Raw genomic sequence first — 26,721 nt, forward strand, 5'->3', positions numbered from 1 at the left:
TATATTGAGCCTATCTCGAGTGTGCTTGTGTATCTAAAGTGTATATATTTGTGTACCCCAAGTGTATTTTGTATCGTGAATGTATAATCTGTCTGAACAATGTATCAAAATTGTATATAGATGTGTATTTTCTAATATGTTACATAGTGTATATAAATTATATACACATTTTGTATGTGTAATGTGAGCACACCATGTATTTAGAGTGTATCATGTATTTTGAAATGTATTCAAATGTATCATTAACGTATTCTGAGTGCTTCTGTGTATTCAAAGTGCATAGTGACAGTCTATTTTGTATAGTTACATCTATATTGTATATTTTTGTATAGCGACAATTTTTTTTGTATATATTTTGTATAGTGACATCTATTTTGTATATATTTTTGTATAGTGACAGTCTATTTTGTATATTTTTTGTATAATGACGGTCTATTTTTGTATATATTTTGTATAGTGATAGTCTATTTTGTATATGTATTATGTAGTGATTGAACACAATTAGTAAACACAATTGTGTAATTAAAATAATCGTCAAACAACACGTTACCTAATTAAAACTGAAATTAATTCACGGGCAAGACAAATAAGCATAAATAAAGCAAAACAGAACACTTAATTTCTTCGTTGCACCAATTTAACGTAATTGCATTACTTACATTAATCCTAAAGCCACATAAACTAAAAACCCACCTAAAACAGCAAAGTATATGTCTGTCACTAATGCCACCTATATAAATTCAGTCTCTCTCTCTCTCTCTTTAAGCTTATCAGCTACCTCTATCCATATCCAAGAACAACAATGGGCGAGGTTTGCTTTGCTCTTAACCCCTTTTCGTTTTTTTTTTTTTGGTTTTTTTGTTTGAGATTTCTGATTTTTTTTTTTTTGGGTTATAGGAAGAGAAGAAGAAACCAGAAGAAGTGACACAATTTATATAGTGACGGTGGTTCGCAATCTTCAAATTGAAACAAGAAATTAAACCCTCTGTGGTTGGTGCTAAGAGGTTTGTTCTGTATTGGGTATTTGCTAGCACATTGCAATCGGAGATAGCATCGTTTGGTCTTGATTTAGTAGTGATTTTGGAGTTCCTGAGTTGTGCCAACGCTCCTTGGCTTTATGTATGTATAATACGACGGCATTGAAGATCTCAATTTCCTGCTTCTTATCTTAGATTTCATTTTTCTATTTTGGAACTTGGGTTGGAATTGGAGAAGAGCGATTTTTAGATGAAGGACGGGACTGTGCGTCCGTGATAGTTGGGTCGGTGGCTAGCCTTTTAATTAGTTTTGGGCTATAAAATGCATACTGCAATTTTGTGGCCAGCGGCTGATATTAGTTTCTAGCGGCTGGCCATAAATGAAGTTTGCTCTTTCTTCTATTTGGATTAGCTTGTATTTTTTCTTTATGCTATTCAAGATAATTACTAAAAAGGTGAAATTTGCACGAAAAAATCGACAGCCATAACTAGGTACACAAAATTGCTAAGAAAAGAAGAAAATCAAACCTGGATTTCTTATCAAGTTATAAAGATATTGATGCATATATGTGATATATCTGCTAAATGAGTCAAATAAATTGAATTGAGAACCGTTTAATCTGTATCGAAGAACTTGTTCAATATTTTCGTCAATCATTTCTTTAATTGGTGTTAATGTATAATACAGTAAATATGAAGAAGTTTAAAATGATATATGGGATAGATACCAAAGATAATTAACGTTTGATATGACTTTAAAAAAGAGGATTAAAAAAAAGCTTGTCTACCCGTATAGACACGCAACCCACCCCGCATCTGCAAAGTCTTAAACCCGCACCGCACCGCCCATTTGCCATCCCTAACAGCCGACTCTTCACGTCCAAAATTTGAAAGATTACCTACCCGAGTACCCCTTAAAGACTTCATGTACTGCCGGTGAATGATCTCCTGTTCTTCATGTTTCTGTGATAAAAGTATTTGGCTAAAGAGAAGAAATGAAGGCATCTTCATGCCATTTATATAGTACCATATACAAAAATAATACAATTACATGGTTTCCTCGCTACAAAATATTCATTCCTCTGTGAGATTCATAATCCAAGTATTCGGCATTAGGCTGTCCAAAGGCCGCATTGTTGTATCCAAACATATCAAAAATCCTATCATCTGGAATCATGTGTGTGCCACTCTCTCTCCCTTTAAAACTATCCATTGGAGAAGCCCAAGGGCCCGGATTCGAGCTAGAGGCTTCTTGGTTCATGTTTTGTGCGTTATGGCCATGGGGTGAGTTCCCAGCTGCCCTCTTGTTGGAGGAGTTGGCAGTCAGAGATATTGACGCTGATTGTTGCTGCATTTGCTGCTGATTCTTCATTGGTGATTTGGGCCGAAGCGCCTCTATATCAGGAGTTGTAACAACAAGATGTGGTGCTTCTGGAGGTGGATTTCTTCCTCCTCCACCCTGCCAAACTTTCCCATCCTTATCGGCAAAATTCCTTATGTAGGCCTGAAATATTTCCAAATTGTACAGTGAGCATAAGAAACAGATAATGTAGCAGCGACTCGGTATAAAGCATAAACCCCTCTAAAATATCCAAATGCCTGCAACTTAAGTTGACTGAACAATCTGAAGGAAGCAAGTCAGAGCTAAAATATATGATTGTCACCATAATTGAGTAGCCAATAGATGACCAAAATCTCTTCCTAATGGAGAGAGCAAAGGTTTGAAGCATATGATAGACAGAAGATAACAGTAACTCAGTAAGTGGCAAGTAGAAAAGAAAAAGGGCATCTGATGAATGATAGGGTTCAAGGTTTTGCTACCTTTTAGACCACGGAAAGTATTTAATGGGGGAAAATGCAACCCAAAAAATATAATATTTCCTCTCTCGCTTTTTGTTTTTTCCAAATTTGAGATATTCCAGGAGCAATAAATCCTCCAATATAGATATTGAGGAGTATCAGCTCAAAATAAAATTAACAGGCCAGCTGACATTTTTACCTCAGCATTAAAGTTCGATGAAGATAATCCTTTCCCAAGAGTCAACCAGCCAGATCGAATATTATGGTCTTCACCAAAGAGCTCAAGCCTTCTACGGCCAAGTGCAAAATGCTCAACAATACGGTACATATCTTCAGGTTTTGCAGTTGATCCTGCATTAAGGTGGCCAACAGCGATTTCAGATGAGCTCAGTTACTGTGCGTAACCAATACAGAGAGACAATGCAGCCGCTATTACAAGATTAAACAATAGTCTCATGATTCACATGATCGAATAATTGTAGAATTTTTCACAACAAATGCAGATAGGATGCCGCAAAGATACAACGTTGCATGAATTTTATGTACTGCAGGGCAGTGTCTGAAATAGTTTACTCTATAGTACATGCAGAAATTGTTGAGTACTGACTGACAGAGCCATCAACGACCAACTAACTTGAACCACAGGAAATAAATAAGGTTTTGTTCATAACTTGTTAATAAGAATACTGGTTAAAAGCCAGGTCCATTATTCAGCTTTAGCCAGAGGCAAGCCTGGAGGTACACCTTAAAGCCAAAAAGAAAATTACAGTGAAGAATACCGAGAAGAGAGCAGCATTGTCTACTCCCTCCATCCCTCAGCCTTCCCCAAACCACAGGCAAAGGTGAACATTTTTCTGAGTAAACCAAATGACAATAAAATCCTAAAAGGGAAAATAGAAGAGAGCACCATAGAGTTACGAAGCTAGAGAGAGGGCCCCACCCAAATAAGAACAGCCTTTTCTTATGAGCTAGCAAGATGAGAAGAAGAGAAAAAACAGAATACTCTTATTATTTTCCCTGTCAAGTATTGGTGTCCACAGCTTGTAAAAGTATATAATTACTCAAAAGGAAAAGGCCGTAATTCCCATTAAGTGCTAGTACTTTCAGCTTAGTTTCATCAAAAAGTCAAACATATGAATGGAGGGTTGATAAGAAAAAAGCATACACTAAGTTTCTGCAACTATATATTTCATGACTAGTATCTAGTTTTGAAGAGCAAATATAAGCTACATATATAGAGTGGTATAGACAAATACCATAAGGAGGTTCCTCAGCTATAATCACATCAGTGTCGATGTTTGCATGAATAATATGACCATCAGTACTACGACGAACAGTTCCCTTTATGCCCATAAGGCAGTGCTCCTATATCACGATGAGTAGCGGCAGAAAAGTAAATTAATGGTTGTAATGACAAGATTACACCTTGGGAAAGAAAGAGCTGATATAATTTATGAACCTTTGAACGCTGAAACAAAGTATGTGAATCATGTCGTAATCCAGGAGTGGCGTTGGATTTGTTTGTCTTCACCCAACATATGTCTTCGCACCTGCGAAATCCCCACTGCATATAACAAACAGCATTTAAGAACCATGAATCGAACATGTTACTGGCCTTTGACCATAGTGTTTTCTTTTTGTGTCCTTCTGTGTGTGTGTGTGTGTGTGTGAGAGAGAGAGAGAGAGTTATTTTATGGCGGGTGGGAGGGAGGGGGTGTTGGGGTGGGTGGGGGGAATAGAATTAAAGATAGCAAGAAACAAGCAAATATGTGACCATATTAAGCTTTCCCATTGCTTCAATTATGTACCTTCTTCAGACATTGACGCCCTTGCTCAAGCCCTACGCCATCACCAACCCAAAGGAAAATGAACGATGGAGTGTCAGCAATTGCCTGTGTGACACAAAGACAGCTCAATGATCATAACATATTCAGAACCAGAAACGAAGAAGCTAACAGGAAAGTGAAAAGCCAAAGATTACCAAGTCAATTCAAAATGTTAGAAAACCTAATGTGTTTTTGTGTGCGTGTGTATGTGCTTGTGTACGTACGTACGTATGTGTGTATGTGTGTGTATCTGTGTGCGCGCGCGCGCGTGTGTATTGTATACGTATGCTAAAAATGCATGCTGTGGTTGTCACTGAATGTTATTTCAACACGATGCCGCGAAGACTTGGAAGAGTATAATAGTGAAATAAACAGGAGAAGAGGGGAAAATTTTCACATCTAAGGTTGTCTACATTGTGCTCTGCATCATAAAGCAACAGGTATGTATTATATTAAAGAACTGGGATCAATATGCAAAAAGTCATACCTCGATCTTCAGATTCATTATTTCCTCAAACGTCCAGTATTCCATATGGTCTGTGACACCAGGAGCTCGATGAACATATTCCTCCCATGGGGGGTCTATAAGAATGACATCAAATTTGGTTCCAAAAAATTCTGGGGACAGCTCCTGCTCACGCAGGTCACATTTATAATACATTGGTGGTGAAGCAGCTTTGGCAACAATCTCATCCTTCTTTTGTATAAGTTCCCGAAGCTTGGGATAGTCCTCGACGACACTGGTAAGCTCAAGTTCCCTGATGAAATTTTGAGGCCTCATGCCAGTGTCTACAAAATTTTGGGAGTAATCATTCTGCTCGCCTCTCGAAGGAGCTTTGCCGGGTGGTGCATTAGTTCTAGGAGGCACCCAACCTGCAGGACCCTTATCTTGAACCTGTCCGCGACCTGCCGGCATTAAGGTATTAAAATTAGGACCAGAAAAATTATGCGGTGCTCCTCTTCCCGGGCCTGGTTGATTAAAATACAATGCAGGATTTGGTAGGTTCCCCCCCATATTAGGGGGAAATCTGGGTCCAGAAGGCCCAGGTGGGACAGGAAGTCCAGGTGGAACACCAAGCATATTCACATCGACCCCTCGAGCTCCTGGCCAAACCACAGGAGGTGAAAATGGTGGAATGAAAACGCCAGGGGAGATGGGAGGACAAGGAGCAGGTGACATGTTAGGAGCCAAAGATTGCATTGTCCCAGGTGGTGGCATACCCAAGGGTCCAAAGGCTGATCCCATCATTGGCATTGGAAGTCCCAATTGGTGGCTGTCCCTCCCTGTAGGCCTCCCTCTTCCTCCTCTCCCAATTCTACTTCCTTTAGCGCCAGGTGGAACAACCCTACTAAAGGAAGACTGCTCCTGGTTTCCATGTGGAGGTTGTGAACCATTACTTGAAGTTTGGCCACCAGCGGCACGACCGGATGCATCTTCGTTCTGGCCTCTTGTTTTATCTGCCAGAGATTCAACATCATCCCTGTATGATCCATCAATTGTTATATCCTTCAAATCTTGACCAGATTGGTCTGAACTGGACATAATTCTTGCTCTATCATTCCTTGAAAATGCATTCCTCTCATCAGCTGGAGCCAATCTTGCGTCAGTATTCTGATTAAATTCATTTGTTCTTGCTAAGACAGGTCTGACCTCATCTCTACCGTAGTCAAATGGCCTGGTCTGGATCTCTATGACATCATAATTCTCATTTGAAATTCCATATTTTGATGAAGTTTTTACAGCTTCTGTCCTGTTTCCATCTTTTCTACCACCAGAACGAGGCCTTTCATTGTCAATCCAACCACGTCTGGGTAATTCCCACTCTCTGCCATGTTCATAAGGTGTATCACCTTCTTTCATTTCCTTGTCAGCAAAGTTCCCTTGCCTTCTTTTCCACCCATCTCGGGAACCATCGAGATCCGTATTTCTCTCACTCCAACCATCATCCCTTCCTTTTGATCTATCATCTCTGTAGCCATCTTTTTCTTGTTCTTTCCTCCTGTAAGTATCTCTTTTTTCATATTCCATCTCAAGGCATTCTGAATCGTAATGACGGCGCCCACTCCTCTCAGGTGTCCTGGACCTGTTGGAGGAGTCAGTTTCTCTCCGGCTCCTTTCTCTTACCCATGAACTATCATCATCTACAACTCTTTCACGGCTGGAAACTATGTCACGACTCATGGGATCTCGTGCCTGCCTATGCTCCTCAAATCTATCCTTCCACAATCTATCTTCCCGTATCGGAAAAGCTCCTTTACTGTCTTCATCTATAGCTTCTGATCGGACTCTTCTACTCCTATCAGAATCAGCTCTTCTTTCGTCCCTGTCCTGATATTTATCAGCTTTATCTCCATCTGGATCTTTGAGGTTCTCCAACTTTATATCACCTGGTTTCCCACTCCTTACATCAAGCTTTTCCCCATATTCACTTTCTTCAACTTTCCTGGAAGAATCTGATTCATCCCACCTTCTCCTTGAGATTCTCGCCTGCTCAGATCCATGAGCCTTTTCTCTGCTACTCTCCTTTCTTTCCACATATCTACAATCTTTTTCCACTGCATTTTCAAAGTCTCCACCGGTTAACTTTTCACCTTTGCCTTTATTTCTTGTCTCTGAACCATCACCATCAGAAAACTTTGCAATTGATTTCCATTTATCACTTTCATCAGCCCGAGTAAATCCTTTAGCCCCATTTTTTTCTCCATAATCATACTTGCTCTCGAGTTCTCCATCTTGATACCAATTGCTCAATTTCTCCAATGTATTCTCCTCCAGTTTCTTCTTCATCAACTTAGATCGAGATTCCTTTTTGGTTTCATAGTCATCCTCGTCACCATCAGCTCTGCTTGATCCACCTGACCTTTTACGACTCTCAGTTCTCTCCGCAGTACTTCTCCTCCTTCCACTATCTAAACCTTCAGCATCTTCACCATTGCCAGACCTTCTTGACTTGCTTGACCTGTATTTTCTCTTATCCTCCCCTTCCCAGTCATCATCATTATCTCTGAACTTATCACCTTTTAAGTCTGTGTCATCTTGTGTATTCTGTTTCACATAACTCCTTGCTCGTTCAGGGGAAGCCATTAAAATGGAACCTTCAAAAGTTTCTTCTCAGCAGTTCAGTCAATAAATGACATGCATCCTGCAGAAGTGAAGAGCAATTGAAAAAAAGAGAGAGAGAGAGAGAGAAATAAGAGCCTCCTTTCATTAATTTCACCTACATACAGTAAGCTTGTTGAAGAACCTATGACATAAGAGGAATCCCGAAATCATAAGTTTTATAATAACAAAACCCCATTAATTGGACCAATTGTGGGGCAGATTGACAATCGAACTAGAAATGATACATCACCTTGGTCTTTCCCTCATAACCACATGTCCGCTTTTCTTCTTTGATTGTACATATCCTGCCAAAAAAAAAAAATTCCATTTCTTAAAAGGATACAATAACTACTACTACAACTCAGTCTCAAACAAGTTGGGGTCAGCTATATGAATCCTTAATGACCATGTTACTCATCTCATGCCAATACTACACAAATAAAAATAGAAATAATTACAAAAAGAAAATAAAAATAAGAAGTATCAGAAATTCTTAATATATTCTACTAAGGTATAAAGCTCTAAAAGGCTAAACAACTCCTAAAAAGCATAGGACATAGAGTAAAAGTGCTAACATGACCAAAACATATTTCCCATTAATAGGTATTGCCTATATAGATCTTTTTCTTTCATTGTGCCTACCTTTCTCTAAGTTTGCATGGATCCTAAGAGATTGTTGGTCCTTCGGGACAACCTTTTTCCAAGTGATTTTAGGCCTACCTCGTCTCCTTTTAATACCTTCACTCACCATGGTTTACATCTACAAACCGATGCATCTGGAGGTCAACACAGAACATGACCAAACATCTCAAGCAGCCTTCTCTCATTTTAACCTTTGATGTGTGCTATTTGAACCTCTTAAGAGAGGTTCTACGGAGATGTTTGGAGGCTAGAGGTGCAACTGCATCGTACACTAGGGTGATTAAGGACGTGTATAATGGAGCTAAGACCCAGGTAAGAACAGTCAGAAGAGAGTCGGATCACTTCTCGGTTGTGAAGGGGTTACACCACAGATCAGCTCTTGGCCCGTTCTTATTTGCCACGATGATGGATGAATTGACACAATACATTCAAGGGGAGGTGCCATAGTGCATGTTATTTGCAGATGGCATAGTACTGATTGATGAGACGCGAGACGGTGTTAACACTAAGCTGGAGGTTTGGATACAAACACAGGAGTCTAAGGGTTTCGGGTTAAGCAACAAGACTAAGGCAGAGTACTTGGAGTGCAAGTTCAATGACGTTACTCATGAAGCGGGGGTGGAAATGAGGCTTGATACACAAGTCAACACGAAGAGAGAAAGTTTCAAGTATCTAGGGTCTATAATCTAAGGTAATGGGGAGATTAACAATGATGTCACACATCGTATTGGAGCGGGGTGGATGAAATGCAAGCTCGCATCCGGTGTCTTGAGTGATAAGAATGTGCCAACAAAACTTAAAAGGTAAGTTCTATAGAGTTGTGGTTAGGCGACTATGTTATATGGGGCGGAGTATTGGCCAGTCAAGAGCTCTCATGCCCAGAAGTTGAAATTAACGGAAATAAAAATGATGAGATGGATGTGTGGACATACTAAAAGAGATAAGAACAAGATGGTTCGAGCATGTGAAGAGGAGATGCTCAGATTGCTTAGTGAGAAAGTGTGAGAGGTTGGCCTTGATTGGTCTGAGGAGAGGTAGAAGTAGGCCAAAGAAGTGTTGGGGAAAGGTGATAAGGCGGTACATGGCATACCTACAGCTTACCGATGACATGGCCCTTGATAGGAGGATATGGAAGTCGAGAATTTGGGTAGAAGGCTAGTAGGTAGTCGAGCGTATCTCTTTTTCATACCTGTGGTATCAATATTATTCCCATACTTTCTTATACTTAGATTTCTAGTACTACCGGTTATTTTATTTTATTTTGCTTCGATTACCTTATTATCTTGTTGTTGTTAATGCTCCTTGTCACTGCTTCTTTTTCGTTACTGTGTCCATTACTATGTTTCTTTTTAATAATGTTGTGACTATGCTTTTATTGAGCCGATGGTCTATCATAAACAACCTCTCTACCTTTCCAATGTAAGGGTAAGGTCTGTGTACACACTATCCTCCCCAGGCCTCACCTGTAAGATCACACTGGGTTTATGGTTGTTGTGCGCTATTTGAACCTTCTTACTAATATGTTCATTTCTAATTTTGTCTAACCTTGTATAACCGCACAGGCGCACATACAATATCCAACTAATTTTTAAAGGGATATTTCCAAATATACAACTACTTTTTGAAAGGGATATTTCCAAATATACAACAACTCAACTATGGATAACTATATCCATCATGAATCCCTCCTAGACCGAAATATCAAATTTAATCAATCAAAAGATGTCCATACAGCAGGTAGTGTTGCTACAAGTATGGGAAGATAGTAAATCCACCCACTACCAAGAACTCTTATCATGGAGTCATTATACAGTCAGAGTTGGCAATAAAAAACAGAATCAGAAGTTCCATCCAAAACCTATCCCGTCCTCCAGACTCAGCAAGAACCCCAGAAAGTAACGATAATATCTCCTAATTTTTAGAGGCTCGGCTAAGGAAAAATCCTAGTACTCATCACACACAGAATAATTATGACTATAGGCAAAAGAAAGGATATCTATGACCCACAAGAAGATTATATTCTTTGTTATAACACTAGTATAGTAGCATAGAATCAAAAGAGTGCAAAAGTAATATTTGACAGAGAATAACTTATCTAAAAGCCATTATTATAGACTGCATGACTGAGCCCTTACTCCATCCTCTATAAAGAAAAAGTTAGGAGGGAAAGAGCAAAATAAGAATTTAACAATCCATCTCTAAAGTCTTTGTTACATTACATTAACTCTCCATTTTGCTTCCCATACCTGTGTGATACTAGGTACCGGTACTTCGTGCAAATCCTTCAAAATACTAGCTAAAAATTCGAACATACGCATAGCCAATACGTGACTGATCCGTATTACCTATGTCCATAAAGCATACTCTCTAGTTCAATGAGAGTATCCTTGACTTTGAGGCCAAAAAATGAATTGAAAATAAAATTCAATTGAATTCTTTCTTTCCACAGTTTATTATAGCCCAAACCTAAAAAATGACTATCAAACGGGCATCATAGTTCATTCAATAACAAAAATTCTATCTTTCATGCCCTTATTATCTTTTCTTCCAGAAATTATCAGAAGATAATCTAACATGGGAAGCAAAAAGAATTCAAAAAGTCACAATGAAAACTATACATAGTTCCATATGCCAATTCACAACTTCCTATTTTACCATTAAAGTGATTAGGGTTTAAGTCTGGTGAGAACGGAAGAGTTAGAGAGAAGAGGAACTTACAAAATTCAGATTAGGCCGGAGAATGGGAGAGAGTTGAGTTGAGAGGAGCAAAGTCTCAACTTTCGAAATTCTATTTGCCCTAATCTCAATTTTTTCAAATTATGAATTCGGGCATACTCCCACTCAATCGGATCCAAATATCTTTTCTTTTAGAAGATTTATACGAACCACAAAAAGCAAAGTGGCATGGTTAAGACAAACTAAATTACTTTTCTAACTAATTAGTCTCACAATACGTTGTCTCAATAATTATTAAAAAAATTAAAAACTAAGAAATAATTATGTTAAAATTATCGGAAAAGGGTTAAATATACCCCTTTACTATATGAAAAAAATCATTTATAGCCTCCGTTATACTTTCGGATCATTATAGTCCCGGACGTTATTAAACTGGTGCAAAAATATCCCTCTTCCGTTAGAGCTTTCCCCCATGGCAGCACCATCCTAGCTGACATGATATTTTGGTGAGATGGACGCCACGTGGAATGTCACCTCAGCACTCCAACCCATTTTAGCCCCTCCTTTCATTTTTTTTCTTTCACCCCCCTCCCACCCAACCACCGTCGCTGCCACCTCCTCGTTTACCACACAAATACTTTTCCACCATCATTTGATCACCACTCTTAACCTTTAAACCATGACTCTTTTTTATTTTTTTTAATGTTTTCCACTCACCACCTCCATCAACAAACAACTTCAGCAATCTTTCTTATACCTCATTTTACTACTATTAACAAAATCAATTTTCTTACCTTTCATCACAGTTGCCCAACTCTTCTTTAACAGATAGCACCAAAATCATCTTTATCACAATTTTTATCCTCTCAATCTGTGACCCAAAATCGAGAGCCTAATTTAAAACTGCTAGAGTTCATTAATAAATATGCACTTTGGGAGGTATTAAGCTTTCATATGTCTGTTCAAAATATTTTTCAAGCACACCCAGTTCCAAAGCAGTGGTGCTAAAGGATTCCTTTTTAAAGAAAAAAATTAAAGAGAATTTTATAAAAGAAAATTCCATTATAATCTGTTTAAGCTTATTCAATTTGGTAACACTACTACTAACCCATGAAAATGCAAGTTGGTGCTTGTGCTATTTGAACTCTCCAAATGATAATTTGAAACTCTTGTTAGCATCTCCTTTGTCAGCGATTGTAATGATTAAAGAGGCCCTTATACTTATGTTAAGAATGTTACCAATTTCTCTGTTTTGTCCAATAATTGCCAAGGTATTTGCGGATAATGATTTTTTTACCTTGGATCGTTAGAGTTTTAAATTGTGCGTTTAATGAATTAGTACTGGTGGATCTTCAGTTATTTACAATTTGGAATACAACAAAAAGACTCAAAAGGATTGAGTGAATATAGGCGGGTGGGGTGGGGGTGGGGGGGGGGGAACTGTGGGAGATGGTAGAAGAAGACACGAGATGAGGGGCAAAAATGGTGTTGGATAGAGAGGTGGTATGTCATGTGGCATCCACCTCACCAAAATGTCAGGCCACGTAGGATGATACTGCCATGGTGGAAGGCTTTAACGGAGGAGGGGTATTTTTGCACCAATTTTATAACGTCGGGGGTTATAATAGACCGAAAGTATAACGGAGGATATAAAAGATCCTTTTCATATAGTAGATGGGTATTTTTGACCCTTTTCCCATTATATTTGAGTTGATAAAATAAAAGTTAAAGGATATAACTTCCTGAAAATGATGATTGATGATCATATTTATCTAACTCAACAAAAAAAAAAACTCTGCTCATAGAAGTCCTCACTCCTTAATCACCTCAGTTGATATATTAACTTAAAATTTACTCCAATTTTATGATTTTATTACTTCAATTTAGCAACTCATCATGCTTCTCTTGGCCTATTTCCAACCATCTCTCTGTCTTTCTTTCTTTCATGTTCTTTAAAAAAATTAGTTATTTATTTTAATTATTGAGTGTAGTTTTTATATATTATACGAAAATTCGATGAATAGAGAAGTATAAAAAAAATCGATTTCAATATACTAAACATTAAAAAAAATAATTAAATGATAATTTTTTCAATATCTATTTTTAAACAGTAAAATATTGACCAATAGTGTGCATAGGAGCTTCGTGTGTTTATCAAATCAATTAATCAAATAATTGCTATACACAATTAGATAAATTCATAATAGATACATGAAATATACTACATACGAAAAAATGAATTGGTTTTATAGTCCTTGTATGAAATTATGAACTTGAAACTCCCGTTCCTACTCATGTAGAGTAAGAGTCCTTTTCTACTATAAACTACCTAGAACGTATGATCTTTTTAATTAGTTAGGATACTTAACAAAAGCATATATTTTTAAGTTTTTTCCTATCCTTTTATTTCGTTAGAATTAATTTAATCATATTTGTAGCTATCACTTTAACTTTCCTAAAATATTTGAAATGTCTAATTAATTAAAATATTTTTATTTCCTTGTATGTGTGGGACATCAATAATTATTCTTAAATAGTAGAAAATTAATTAAATGATTAATTTCTTAAATACTATAAAATAATCAAATGACTATTTTGTCCAATGTGAACTATATTTTAAAGGGGTAAAAAAGACGAATGGCATTTCGCTAAGGGCCTTCGTACTTTTAATATAGTACTAGCTTCTATATACGTGCGATGCACGAATATCCTTAGAGACGGAGCAAAGTTGAAGAATTGAGATTCAAATAAATCTTCTTCGTATAAAATTATATTGTGCGAATAGAGCAAAAAGAATTTTTTAAATTATATATAAGCTGTTAAATTTTCTTGACATAAGAGAAAAATCAAGTGAAAAGATAAAGTGGTTTAAAATAGAGAGAATTGCACATAAGTACAACTCATACACATACATTGTAACCGAGTAGCCCAGTTATAACTTTGCAAATCTATAGCCCAAAGACAATAGGCCCAAATCTGAAAAACCCAGCATTGTTTGACGCAACCAGCAGTTCTTGCGGTCAATGCTATTCAACATTCCTATTGTTGAGGAGAGCTTCTGTATTTATCTTCTACCTAAATCAGTGTTTTACTATTAACTTTATGAGACAATTAATAAAGATATATTTAAATATAAAAAGAGAAAGAAAAAAAAAAGAAGTGGTAGCTTTTTTCCCTTTGGCAGAGGCAGAGAATTTGCTGGATTTAATTAAATAATTATTAATATATAGTATATGATTATAAAAGTAGAAGAACTCGATTAAATAATTAGCAAAATATACATTCAAATATAAACAACAAATAAAATAAATTTGGCAGCTTTTTGCCTTGTCAACGGTATAACAGATGGTAATTCTTCTCATACACACATCATTGCTAGATTTCAATTTTTTTTCCTTCAATGGTGCCACTAATAGAGTTTAACCCAAAACAGAGAATAAGTTAAAAACAAACAAAGGAGGTTGTCCAGCTCGAGAAAAGGTAAGATAATATACAAAAATTTAATTTCGCCTTTCTACATTCTTATACACTGGTATATACATAATTATACAAAATTATACGCACTTATACATATTTATCGACTTGGTATAATATTGTATAAGAGATGTTTACATACCCATATACACTATTATGCAATATTATACATTGTTATACAAATGAATCCTATCAATGGAGCTTCACAGGTTTCTTCTTCTTTCTTGAGCCTTTACTGAAATTTGACTTAAATCTAGCTCAAATCAGCTCTAAATCACTTCAAATTTAAGCTTTGAACTCCTTTTGATGTTTCCAATCAATTAGAACAACACCCAATCATGTTTTCAAGCAAACCCAATAACACCCATTTCAAAATTAATCTCAAATCTTAGATCTAAGTGTGCTTTCAAACCCAAAATCTCAGATATGGTTCAAACTTAAAGCTTCAGCCTTCAATGGAGTTTTTTTTTAATCAATCAAATTTTAAATTTGAGAAACTTGAGCTCCAATAATGGAGGTTTTATGATTATATACACTTGACCGAAGAGAATACTAAACCTAGTAGCAAGGATGAGGCAAATTTGTAACTGAACAACTTCAAATCTTGTTCAAAGATCAGCTTCACTCTTGGAGTTGAAGTGCGCTTATATGATAAGGCAGAATACACATAAAAGAGAGATATTAAGAAGCTTATGTGTGTTATGAACTGTGGAGGAACTGAGTATCTAATAATGGGCTAAATGATGAAAAGATTCTTTTAGGTTATGTACAACCCGGGCCAAACAGTGTAAAGACTTCAAACCTTGGCCATTTTCAGTTAGGTTGTTGGGCCAAGTGACATTGGACGTACTTCTGTCTTTAAAATATCTTGTGTCAAATATTACGAAGTGCGTATCAAAAGTAATAAACTTTCAACTGAATAGATATTCTAAGTTGTTACTTAATATGTGTGAAATCTAATAATTGGTTCCTCAAAATAAAAATACTGCATTTTTTGCACCAACACTAAAAATATTCATTAATCAGATGTACTAACATTAATAAAATACTGCATTTTTGGTACTTGCCAACAACATCGTAATAAAAATTAATCAAACTACAGAAGATGACAAACTTTGTAATGAATAAAACATAAAAATCAATCAACCCATACAAAATAAAGCCCGATTATAAAAACAAATATCAAGAAAAAAGGACAAAATATATGTTAGCCGAGAAGTAGTAGCAAAAAGGTGTTATGCACAGATGATAACATGGATAGTAACACAAGCCAAAGGAAAATCGTGTAGAGCCAAAATACTGAAAATGGTGTATGCAGAACACATTCATGGGATATGGAGGGAGAGGAACAACAGAATATTTAAAAAGACAATGAGAACAACAGACCAAATTGCAAGAGAAATAGCATGTGTTTGCAACATTAGAGTCCAAGGATAGATGAGGAAGAAGATGCAGCAGTTTATGTACCGAAAAAACATGTAACTTCAGCTTATTTTGTAATGCTCTATGTACTGCTCCTAGAATAGGATAGTATTAGATTTATGTAAAGACTAAGTGAGTCGAGGATGACTCTACTGCTTTGTAATTGTAACGACCCGACCGGTCGTTTTGAGTTTTAGCGCTCCGTTCAGCAGCCTGAGGCCATGAGCAGCATCATTTCAGGTATTATGACTTGTGCGCGTGGTCGGAATTGAATTTCGGGAAGCCCAGAGTTGATTTGGAAAGAGAATTCTTATTTTGGAAGCTTAAAGTTGAAAGAATGAACTAGGATTGGATTTTTGAGTAAACGACCTCGGAATCGGGATCTGAAGGTTCCAGCAGGTTCGTATGATGATTTCGGACTTGGGCGTATGCCCGGTTCGGGTTTTGGATAGCCAGGGAGTGTTTTGGCGCCTATTGTGGAAGTTAGCATTTTTGAAGAAATTTCATAAGTTTGGCTTGAAGTGCATTTCGGTGCTATCGATGTTCGTTTGGGATTACGAATCGGTGAATAGCTCTGTATGGTGATTCTGGAGTTGGGGGCGCAATCGGAAGTGAATTCGGAGGTCCGTAGGTCATTTTGGAGCCATTTGGCTAAAGATAGAAATTTGAAGGTTTTTGAGAAGTTTGACCGGAAGTGGACTTTTTGATATCGGGGTCGGAATCTGGTTTCGAAAGTTGGAGTAGGTCCGTAATGTCAAATGTGACTTGTGCGCAAAATTTGAGGTCAATCGGACGTGATTTGATAGGTTTAAACATCGGAAATAGAAGTTTGAAATTCTAAAGTTCATTAAGTTTGGATTGGGGGTTGATTCGTGATTTTAGCGTTGTTTGATATGATTTGAGGCCTCGAGCAAGTCCGTAACGTATTTTGGGATTGGTTGGTAGGTTTAGTTGAGGTCCCGGGGGGCCTCGGGTGAATTCCGGGTGGTAAACGGATCGAAAATGGGATTTTGGAAGGTTGAGGACTGCTGGTTGCTGTCATAACCGCACCTGCGGAAAAGGGGCCGCAGGTGCGGCGCCACAGAAGTGGCTAGGAAGGCGCAGGTGCGGATTTTGGTGAAGGGCTTGAGGACCGCAGATGCGGTCAAGGTTCCGCAGAAGCGGGACCGCATCTGCGGAGAACTGGTCGCAGAAGCTGAGGAGGGTATTTTGGAGAGGACCGCAGATGCGGTCAAAGTTCCGCAGAAGCGGGACCGCATCTGCGGGAGGCGCGTCGCAGAAGCGAGAAAGGGGTGGCTCAGGGAAGACCGCAGATGCGGCATTTTAACCGCACCTGCGGAACCGCAGAAGCGGTCAAGGAACCGCAGGTGCGGAAACAGCTGAGGCAGTGAGATCTTTTAAGTTCGGGGTTGAGTTCATTTCAACCCCATTTTTCTTCCATTGGAGCCGATGGGGAGCAACTTTGAGGTGCCATTTTCGTCACTTGTCATGAGGTAAGTAATTTATGCTAGCTTTGGGTTAAATACAAGGGTTGTATATGGATTTAGACTTGAAAAATTGTAGAAAATTTAGGTTTTGGTGGAAAACCTAGAAAAATCATATTCTTGGAATTTAGCCACGATTTTGGGTATGGAATTTAGAGAAAAATTATATATTTGAGTTCCTGAGGTCATGGGTAGTCTTTAACTTCGAAAAATTTCTGATTCCGAGCACGTGGCCCCGAGGGTGTTTTGGTCAACTTTTCGTTCGGAGTTAGGGATTGCTATAAATTAGATTGTAATGACCACTTGAGCATATATTAATGGATTTGCGTAACCATTGGCTAGTTTTGGAGCGTGGTGCATCAATTAGAGTCTTCGGAAGCGCGTGGAATGCCAGTTATGGATCTTCGGAGCGAGGTGAGTCTCCTTTCTAACCTTGTAAGAGGGAATTGTCCCCATAGGTGAAATAATTGATTATGTGCTCCTAATTGCGGGGGCTACGTACGCACGAGGTGACGAGAGTCCGTGCGTAGCTACTATTATGCTATTTTCCGGGTAGCGAGGACCCAAAAGCATGTTATACTTGGATTGATTGTAAACCCAATGATAGCTTGAATTGCTTAAATCACCTTGAATTAGTAAATGAATTTCTAACGGGATTAAACTTCACTTCTTAAAAATTTGTTAAAGGAGAATTTGTTTTGTCTTGATAAATATTCCCTGATAAGTTCTTACTTGATTGATTGAGCATGTATCTCTATGTGTACCTGTGTCGCATGCATGATTCGTGAGCAGGGTATGTGTTTATTTTATGTTNCTTTGAGGCTAGGCACAAGTTGCCGCGATGCTTATGAATGACTATTCTGCAATAGTGATGTGATGGTAGGATGTTGCCCACGTGTCGGGGCAGTGAATGACTTCAAGAGATGCTTACCTAGTGCATGATCAAGAGATTCAGTATTTTATTCCCGGCAGGGGGAAAGGCGATCGAACTAAGGATGGTCAGATGCGAACTGGTGGAAGTAATGAGACTTGGTAATTGCAAGCGTGGTGGAGTTTTCTTCTATGTTGGGCTGCTGCTACCTTAAATGAACGTATTAAGTTTATCGGTGTTATGATCTTCTACAATTCGCCCTTGGGGCAAGATGCTGTGAAATAGTATCAGAGATACAACTATCAGATATCGCAGGATGCGGTGGTTTAGGATTGAATCAGTATTTCAAATGTCGTCGGTTCGAGAAAGATGACCTTCATAAAAGTTTAAAGGTAGTAGCAATTTGTGGATTCGAGTGCTATGAAGATAAATTTTATTAAGGCAACAACTGAGCGGAAGAGGATGAGAAAGACATGTGGGGAGTGTCTGGCGGAGTTTAAACTTCTAAAAGGCCTGGTATATGAAGCGAAGGTCGAGTGGTTGATTAAGGGAATGAGTTCCGCCAAAGTGGGAGAGTGGCGGAGTTGCATATGGGTTTTGTAGTGGGATAACCACGTACCTTAAGGAAAGTCTGGAGCGATTTGAGAATAGCGGTGCTTGGCTATTGGGGTCTACAGATCTAATTTGAAGTAGGGATTCTGGTGCGGCAGGAGATTTAATATAACGAAAAGGAGCCGCTTAACTGAAGAAGGATGCAGCATGAATTTAAATTGGAAGGATGTTGCCGCACATTTAAATGATGTCCACGAGGGGTAAATGGACCTGTGCAGCTGGAGAGTGAGGTCAGACTCAGGAAGGGTCATTGATGTCGTGGTGATTGTACCCTGTGCGGCAGTGTTGGAAGGTGCCAGGGAGAGCCTTCTATAGGTGGGTTGCCCAAGTGAGCAGGTTAGCAGTCGCGTGGTTGGCGAGGCTTCTGCAAAGAATGCTATCGGTTATATAGCAAAGAGATCGATTGTGCAAATGTGTTGGATGAGACAGAATATATGAAGGGGGCCTTACAGAAAGATATCGAGAACTTTGGCGGTTGATCGCGCAAGGTCATGTCGATGACAGCTAGGGAATCTTGGTGAATTTTAGAGTTGTGAAATAATGGCTTCAAGCTAAGTGGGAGAGTCCCACCGCTTATGATAGGGTTGCAGAGTTAACTACTTGCGAGGTTTCTGGTTATTAGCATATTGATGGGCTATTTCAGCTACGGGGAAAGACCATAAGTGGTAACCTGAGCAAAGGAATTATTAAAGGTGGGCCACCGTTGGCCTTATTGGACTATGCTCAGACTTGGGGAAAGTTTCAGGATTTTGCTTTGTATAGATGCGGGTTCCAGGGAAAGTGATTCGACGGGTTCTTCGCCAAGGGGGTATTCATGTGATGGAAGACTCATGGATATTCGGGGCCAAGTCAGAGCGGGTGGCTCCCAAAAACGGTCATGATAAATTCACAAGATGAGGTGTGATGCCTAATGGTTTCGAGCCTATAAGTACAGTTAAGAAACAAGCTTTGTAGCAGCTTAGGAGAAGGTGCCCAGAATGTTCTATGATACTTTAACTTGCGGTATAGCATTCGAGAGATATGAGACAGTTCATGGGATTTGAGACAGCATGGTCTCGTGATTCGAGGTCACTCAAGATGAGTGCAGATGGAGTATGTTATGTGTTGGATGAAATTAGTATTATCTCTAAGGCAATCAAGGATAAATTGGAAGAAGATAGATTGGTTATCCATGATTGAGTTGGCATATTGGGGGTGGAGATCAGTTCCTTCCGTGTGATCAAGTCATGCAAGTGATTTGTGACGATGCGTGTGAGGCTTGTCAGCCGCGTAATTGATATTATTCAGAAGCATTCTTCTAATATGGCCCGTTATGTGGAAGCGGATTCCGGAAGGACTATGGTGCCTTAGACCACTATATTGATGTTTGCATATTCTACGGTTATAAGAATTTGCCTGTATGTTGCTATGTTTCTCCTGAAGTGAGTACAGTGAAAAGCTTTTATGTGATGAAGTGATGACCGATTAGTGGTTCCGGAGTTATGATGAAAATCATGTTTTATTGTACATTGGCATGTCGGGTGCAGTGAGTAGTATGGAATTTGAAGTGAGAATCAAGGTTGCAGTTCGGTGTGGACAAGGATGTCACTAACTCGGATGAGTAGGAAAGGGGTTTTGATGTTTAAAGTAAGTTGGTATTGTCTTTAGTGTCATCTGAGATCGGTGTTTTGTAAAAAGGGCTTGTATCATGGTTAATGATTCTTGATCGCTTTTCAGCGTTAGTGCGGCCGGTGGTTTGGAGGTAAGACCCAGTTATTTGTTATGGTAGGTTGTGGGAGTGTGTCCCACAGGAAGATTGTATAAATGTGGCACGTAGTCACTTGATTGATCAAAGAGTTAAACCAAGTATGAAGATTTGTGATGATATCGTTAAATCGAGAATATATGCCTGGAGGGCACTCAGTTACTGAGTTGTGGACTGTGGATGAGTACTCCGGTTATGACGGGTGTTCTTGTGTGTTATGAGAAGAGGGAAATTAGTATGGACCTTTGAAGGGTTATTGGCTTAGTTTGATACGATCAGGATCGACTTGAGGTCGGTGGATGGATCTAAATGTGGATATGGGCTCTATGTCAGGCCAATTGTGTTCATTTCAGTAAAGCCCTCCTTATGGAAGAATAGTCGGGGTGTTATGTGGTCGTTAGCTATTCCGTGTAATGATGTATTGCGTCGTGCGAGTTGTGAGACGGCTTGGTGAATTGCTTATGTGATGAGGATCCGCGTAGAAATGATGTTATATGAGCAAATGGCTCTTGAGATTCAGATTGTGTATCGCACCTCAGTTGTGCTTGAACTTTGTAGCTCATAGCGCTATGTGTCCCCTCAGGGATGGTGTTATGCACTTAGCATGCTTATGACCGATATTCGGTATTTTTTGTAATGAGCAAATTTAGCTCGATGTGCAATTTCCTTATGCGAGATCTACGTTATTTGGATCGGGTTGCGCGCCGCAATAGTGTGATGTTGAGTATAGTTTTCTATATGCTATTTTGTATGACTTGATTCCTGTTTTCTAAGGAAAGTCCGTATCAGTGCGTGAGTTAGGTAATCCCTTCCAGAGTTCGTTTTCTTTTTGTATCGCATTCTAATTGGTAGCCTATTGGCATATGGTAGCATTATACGAGACTTTTGATAATGTCTGGGGTGGCTTATTGGCTGAACAGTTGAATCGGACGAGACGAGATCCCTTGTTTTAGGGTCAGTGCAAACCGACTATATGAAGTATATTATGGAAATAAGACCATTATTTGGTTCAGAATGAGGTGATGGTTTTGTCAGGGGCATAGCTCTAATGATTTGTTGACTCGGCAGTTGATTATGAATTTCTGCACATCTCTTCCGTTGTGGCGGCATTGTATGAGTTAGAGTGAGACTTGTGTATGTCATGGGGTGCAATGGGAGCATCAGATTCGTGGAATTTCGACTACGTTGATCAGGAAGTGTTATTGTGGTCCGGTGAGTAAAGTGATGCTAGGTATGAATTCAGCAAAGTTATGCAGCTGTGTTTGAGTACATCGTGTGGTGATTAATATGGTGACCTTATGGTGGAAACAGGTCGGGCATGAAATTTCGGACGTTGGAATTGGGCTTTAAGGCGTATCTGCGTGAATAAAAGGGAATATCTTCAGAATGGATCGAGCTAATGTGCTCAATTGAGCTGTGGTAGCACGGGAAGGTGCATGAGAAGTTAAACAGCGATTTCAGACTACTTCAGTGTAGTTCTCAGCACGTTCAAGGACGAACGTATGTTTAAGTGGGAGAGTATGTAACGACCCGACCGGTCATTTTGAGTTCTAGCGCTCCGTTCAGCAGCCTGAGGCCATGAGCAGCTTCATTTCAGGTATTATGACTTATGCGCGTGGTCGGAATTGAATTTCGGGAAGTCCAGAGTTGATTTGGAAAGAGAATTCTTATTTTGGAAGCTTAAAGTTGAAAGAATGAACTAGGATTGGATTTTTGAGTAAACGACCTCGAAATCGGGATCTGAAGGTTCCAGCAGGTTCGTATGATGATTTCGGACTTGGGCGTATGCCCGGTTCGGGTTTTGGATAGCCAGGGAGGGTTTTGGTGTCTATTGTGGAAGTTAGCATTTTTGAAGAAATTTCATAAGTTTGGCTTGAAGTGCATTTCAGTGCTATCGATGTCTGTTTGGGATTCCGAGTCGGTGAATAGCTCCGTATGGTGATTCTGGAGTTGGGGGCGCAATCGGAAGTGAATTCGGAGGTCCGTAGGTCATTTTGGAGCCATTTGGCTAAAGATAGAAATTTGAAGGTTTTTGAGAAGTTTGACCGGAAGTGGACTTTTTGATATCGGGGTCGGAATCTGGTTTCGAAAGTTGGAGTAGGTCCATAATGTCAAATGTGACTTGTGCGCAAAATTTGAGGTCAATCGGACGTGATTTGATAGGTTTAAACATCGAAAATAGAAGTTTGAAATTCTAAAGTTCATTAAGTTTGGATTGGGGGTTGATTCGTGATTTTATCGTTGTTTGATATGATTTGAGGCCTCGAGCAAGTTAACGTGTTTTGGGATTGGTTGGTAGGTTTGGTTGAGGTCCCGGGGGGCCTCGGGTGAATTCCGGGTGGTAAACGGATCGAAAATGGGATTTTGGAAGGTTGAGGACTGCTGGTTGCTGTCATAACCGCACCTGCGAAAAAGGGCCCGCAGGTGTGGCGCCGCAGAAGCGGCTAGGAAGGCGCAGGTGCGGATTTGGGTCAAGGGCTTGAGGACCGCAGATGCGGTCAAAGTTCCGCAGAAGCGAGACCGCATCTGCGGAGAACTGGTCGCGGAAGCTGAGGAGGGTATTTTGGAGAGGACCGCAGATGCGGTCAAAGTTCCGCAGAAGCGGGACCGCATCTGCGGGAGGCGCGTCGCAGAAGCGAGAAAGGGGTGGCTTAGGGAAGACCGCAGATGCGGCATTTTAACCGCACCTGCGAAACCGCAGAAGCGGTCAAGGAACCGCAGGTGCGGAAACAGCTGAGGCAGTGAGATCTTTTAAGTTCGGGGTTGAGTTCATTTCAACCCCATTTTTCTTCCATTAGAGCCGATGGGGAGCAACTTTGAGGTGCCATTTTCGTCACTTGTCATGAAGTAAGTAATTTATGCTAGCTTTGGGTTAAATACAAGGGTTGTATATGGATTTAGACTTGGAAAATTGTAGAAAATTTAGGTTTTGGTGGAAAACCTAGAAAATCATATTCTTGGAATTTAGCCACGATTTTGGGTATGGAATTTAGAGAAAAATTATATATTTGAGTTCCTGAGGTCATGAGTAATCTTTATCTTCGAAAAATTTCGGATTCCGAGCACGTGGGCCCGAGGGCGTTTTGGTCAACTTTTCGATCGGAGTTAGGAATTGCTATAAATTAGATTGTAATGAACAATTGAGCATATATTAATGGATTTGCGTAACCATTGGCTAGTTTTTGGAGCGTGTTGCATCAATTAGAGTCTTCGGAAGCGCGTATGCCGGTTATGGATCTTCGGAGCGAGGTTAGTCTCCTTTCTAACCTTGTAAGAGGGAATTGTCCCCATAGGTGAAATAATTGATTATTTGCTCCTAATTGCGGGGGCTACGTACGCACGAGGTGACGAGAGTCCGTGCGTAGCTACTATTATGCTATTGTCCGGATAGCTAGGACCCAAAAGCATGTTATACTTGGATTAATTGTAAACCCAATGATAGCTTGAATTGCTTAAATCACCTTGAATTAGTAAATGAATTTCTAAAGGGATTAAACTTCACTTCTTACGTACTCATACTACACTTCTGTGCATTTTTTTTGCACAGGTATTTGTGACCCTAGCGGCCTACTGGGCGTAGCAGCGCGGATGATTCGGGGACTAGGTGAGCTGCATTATTCGAGGCGACCCGTAGCTAGTGTAGTCCCGTTCAGCATATTGTATTTATTTCCTGTCCACTGTATTTCGAACGGATATCATATTTTATTTCCTTATCAGTAGATGCTCATGCACTTGTGACACCGGGTTCTGGGATGGTTTCGAAAGATTTGTACAAACTGTTTATTACTTAATTTGAATTGAAGTAGAGATTGTTTTAATTATGAAAAAAAAGGAAGAAAAAAATCCTAGATTTTCAAAGTATTAAAAAGAGAATTTAATTGATAATTTAGTTGGCTTGCCTGACAACGGTGTTCGGCGCCATCACGACCCTTAGTGAATTTTGGATCGTGACAGTAATTGCTTCTTTGGTGATTAATGAAAAACATAATTACCAAAAAAAGGTGGAAAAGGTCGTTGTAGTACTGTTTAAGTTGTTATTTACGAACTTCATATTTCTTTTACCTTGGATTGAGCTATTAGGGATCTAGTTACCTACCTTTAGATCTTCTATTGTTATTTAAATTTGTCTTCAACCCAAGTTTAATTAGTTAATTCTACAATTGTTATACGTGATCAAGTGCACCTTTAATCAATAAGATATCCTTATGTGAATATTCAAATAATTAAGCGATATATTTGGTTGCAAATTTCAAGTTAGTTTGACCCAAAATCAACTTTACGCTTATCGTATGTACAGTTCAAATGGGAAATAATTCCGACCTTAGGTGATTTTCAATTATATCCTCAAATTATACAAGTATTTAGGGTGTAGAACACATATATCACGTCATATGCGTAGAAAAAAAGTTGTACCTAAACTCATCCGTCAAGTTGATGTTGGGTTTTGGATGTATTTAATATATATATTAAATACTTAAAAGAGGGTGAATGGGAAATGGAGGGAAATGAAATTTTTTGAGTAAAATTTTAAGTTTCCCCCCTTGGCAAATGGGCATTGTCCCATATTGGAAGAGGAAGAGGTTTTTTATGGGTATATAAGCAATTGCTCTTCATCTAGCTCTTAAAGAGTTGAGAAGAAGGCAAGCCTCGCGCCGTCGTCGTCGTCGCTCGGCTTCGGCTTCGGCTTCGGCTTCGGCTTCGGATTTGGATTCGGATTCGGATTCGGATTCGGATTCGGATTCGGATTCGGATTTGGTCAAATGATCGATTGATTGATTAACTTTTTGGACCAAATTTATTTGTTAATAGTAAAATATTAACAGAAATGTTATTAAATATTTATTTTAATCCGTTTTTCTATTTTGGTAACAGAAAAGTAACTACCCTCTTCAATTTTTCCTCTTTATTTTCCCTCATTATTGTTGAGTAAATGGCCATTTATGTAATGGCATTTATGCTGTGGGCGTTTTGCATAAACAGCCATTCTGAAGAGTTGCACCTCTTTAGATTTCAGCCCAACTTTGGCTATAAATACAACACTATTCTGCTCAGAATTTCACTACGATTTTCTAAGTTTCTTCTCCTTCTTCTGCATACTTTTAGCATCAAACAAAGCAAAAAGTAAGTGTGATTTGCTATCGAATTTTGTGTTCGCTGAAACACTGGGGTTTGAAGTACCACTACACCAGTGTGTAATTCGTTCTATCCTGGGAGGAAATAATCCATAACCTTGGGTACTAGGAGGGGATTAAATTCCTTAAGGAAACACTGTGAATTCAGTGGGCTCGAATTGGTTTTATGTCATTTCTGTTTATGTTCATTTCTGTTTAGATTCATTTATATTTCCAGAATTATTTTACAAATACAGTCTACTAACAAGCTTAAGGAATTTAATTTATTTTCTGTATTTGTACTTACTGTTTCTGGAAGAGTAAAACCTTTGTGGTTTTGTACTCTAGTAAAATCTACGTGATTTTAACGTTTGTGTCATTCTTTTACAAAAATGACTAATGAGAATGAGAACCAAGCTGTTCGAATGGTGACTGCCAATGCCTCAACAAGCCGAACGACACCGGCAGCATTGGCACAGGCGGAAAAACCCGAAAAATTTTCCGGGATTGATTTCAAGCGCTGGCAGCAAAAGATGTTCTTCTATTTGACTACTCTAAGTCTCCAGAAGTTCATCAAGGAAGATGTTCCTGTGCTGTCCGATGAAACTCCAGAAACTGAACGCTTTCTCGTGATTGAGGCGTGGAAGCATTCAGATTTTTGTGCAAGAATTATATTCTAAGCGGGCTGAAGGATGCTTTGTATAACGTCTACAGTGGCGTGGAAACGTCTAAGGAACTGTGGACTGCGCTTGAAAAGAAATACAAAACCGAAGATGCTGGGTTGAAAAAGTTTGTTGCTGCAAAGTTTTTGGACTACAAAATGGTAGATAGTAAGTCTGTTATTACCCAAGTCCAGGAATTGCAAGTGATTATTCACGATCTCCTTGCTGAAGGTATAAATCAAATTAATATTGATGTTGAAAGTAATAATCTTAGTATTTTTACTAACAGAAATTTCATTGAAGGTCTTGTCATCAAT

At 39.0% G+C, this 26,721-nt stretch overlaps 1 protein-coding gene across 1 annotated transcript; it reads right to left on the reverse strand.

Annotated features, from left to right (window-relative positions):
- On the reverse strand, window positions 1,961–11,206 carry LOC109225857 (methyltransferase-like protein 1). Its single transcript, XM_019390649.1, has 8 exons — window positions 11,067–11,206; window positions 7,957–8,011; window positions 5,091–7,746; window positions 4,586–4,669; window positions 4,237–4,341; window positions 4,034–4,142; window positions 2,977–3,128; window positions 1,961–2,481 (listed from the first exon to the last, which is right to left on the reverse strand). Exons 3-8 carry the CDS (start codon window positions 7,686–7,688, stop codon window positions 2,041–2,043), a joined length of 3,489 nt encoding a protein of 1,162 aa, XP_019246194.1. The 5' UTR covers window positions 7,689–7,746; window positions 7,957–8,011; window positions 11,067–11,206; the 3' UTR covers window positions 1,961–2,040.

Source organism: Nicotiana attenuata, chromosome 5 (assembly GCF_001879085.1).
Source record: "Nicotiana attenuata strain UT chromosome 5, NIATTr2, whole genome shotgun sequence".
Lineage (NCBI taxonomy): Eukaryota > Viridiplantae > Streptophyta > Magnoliopsida > Solanales > Solanaceae > Nicotiana > Nicotiana attenuata.

Excerpts from the sequence above, each read along its gene's own strand:
- LOC109225857 (XM_019390649.1), bottom strand. The coding sequence starts at position 7,688 with ATGGCTTCCCCTGAACGAGCAAGGAGTTATGTGAAACAGAATACACAA. Across the intron at positions 4,342-4,585 it reads GGCGTCAATGTCTGAAGAAG|TGGGGATTTCGCAGGTGCGA; the intron begins GTACATAATTGA and ends TGTTATATGCAG. Across the intron at positions 2,482-2,976 it reads CATCGAACTTTAATGCTGAG|GCCTACATAAGGAATTTTGC; the intron begins GTAAAAATGTCA and ends GAAATATTTCAG.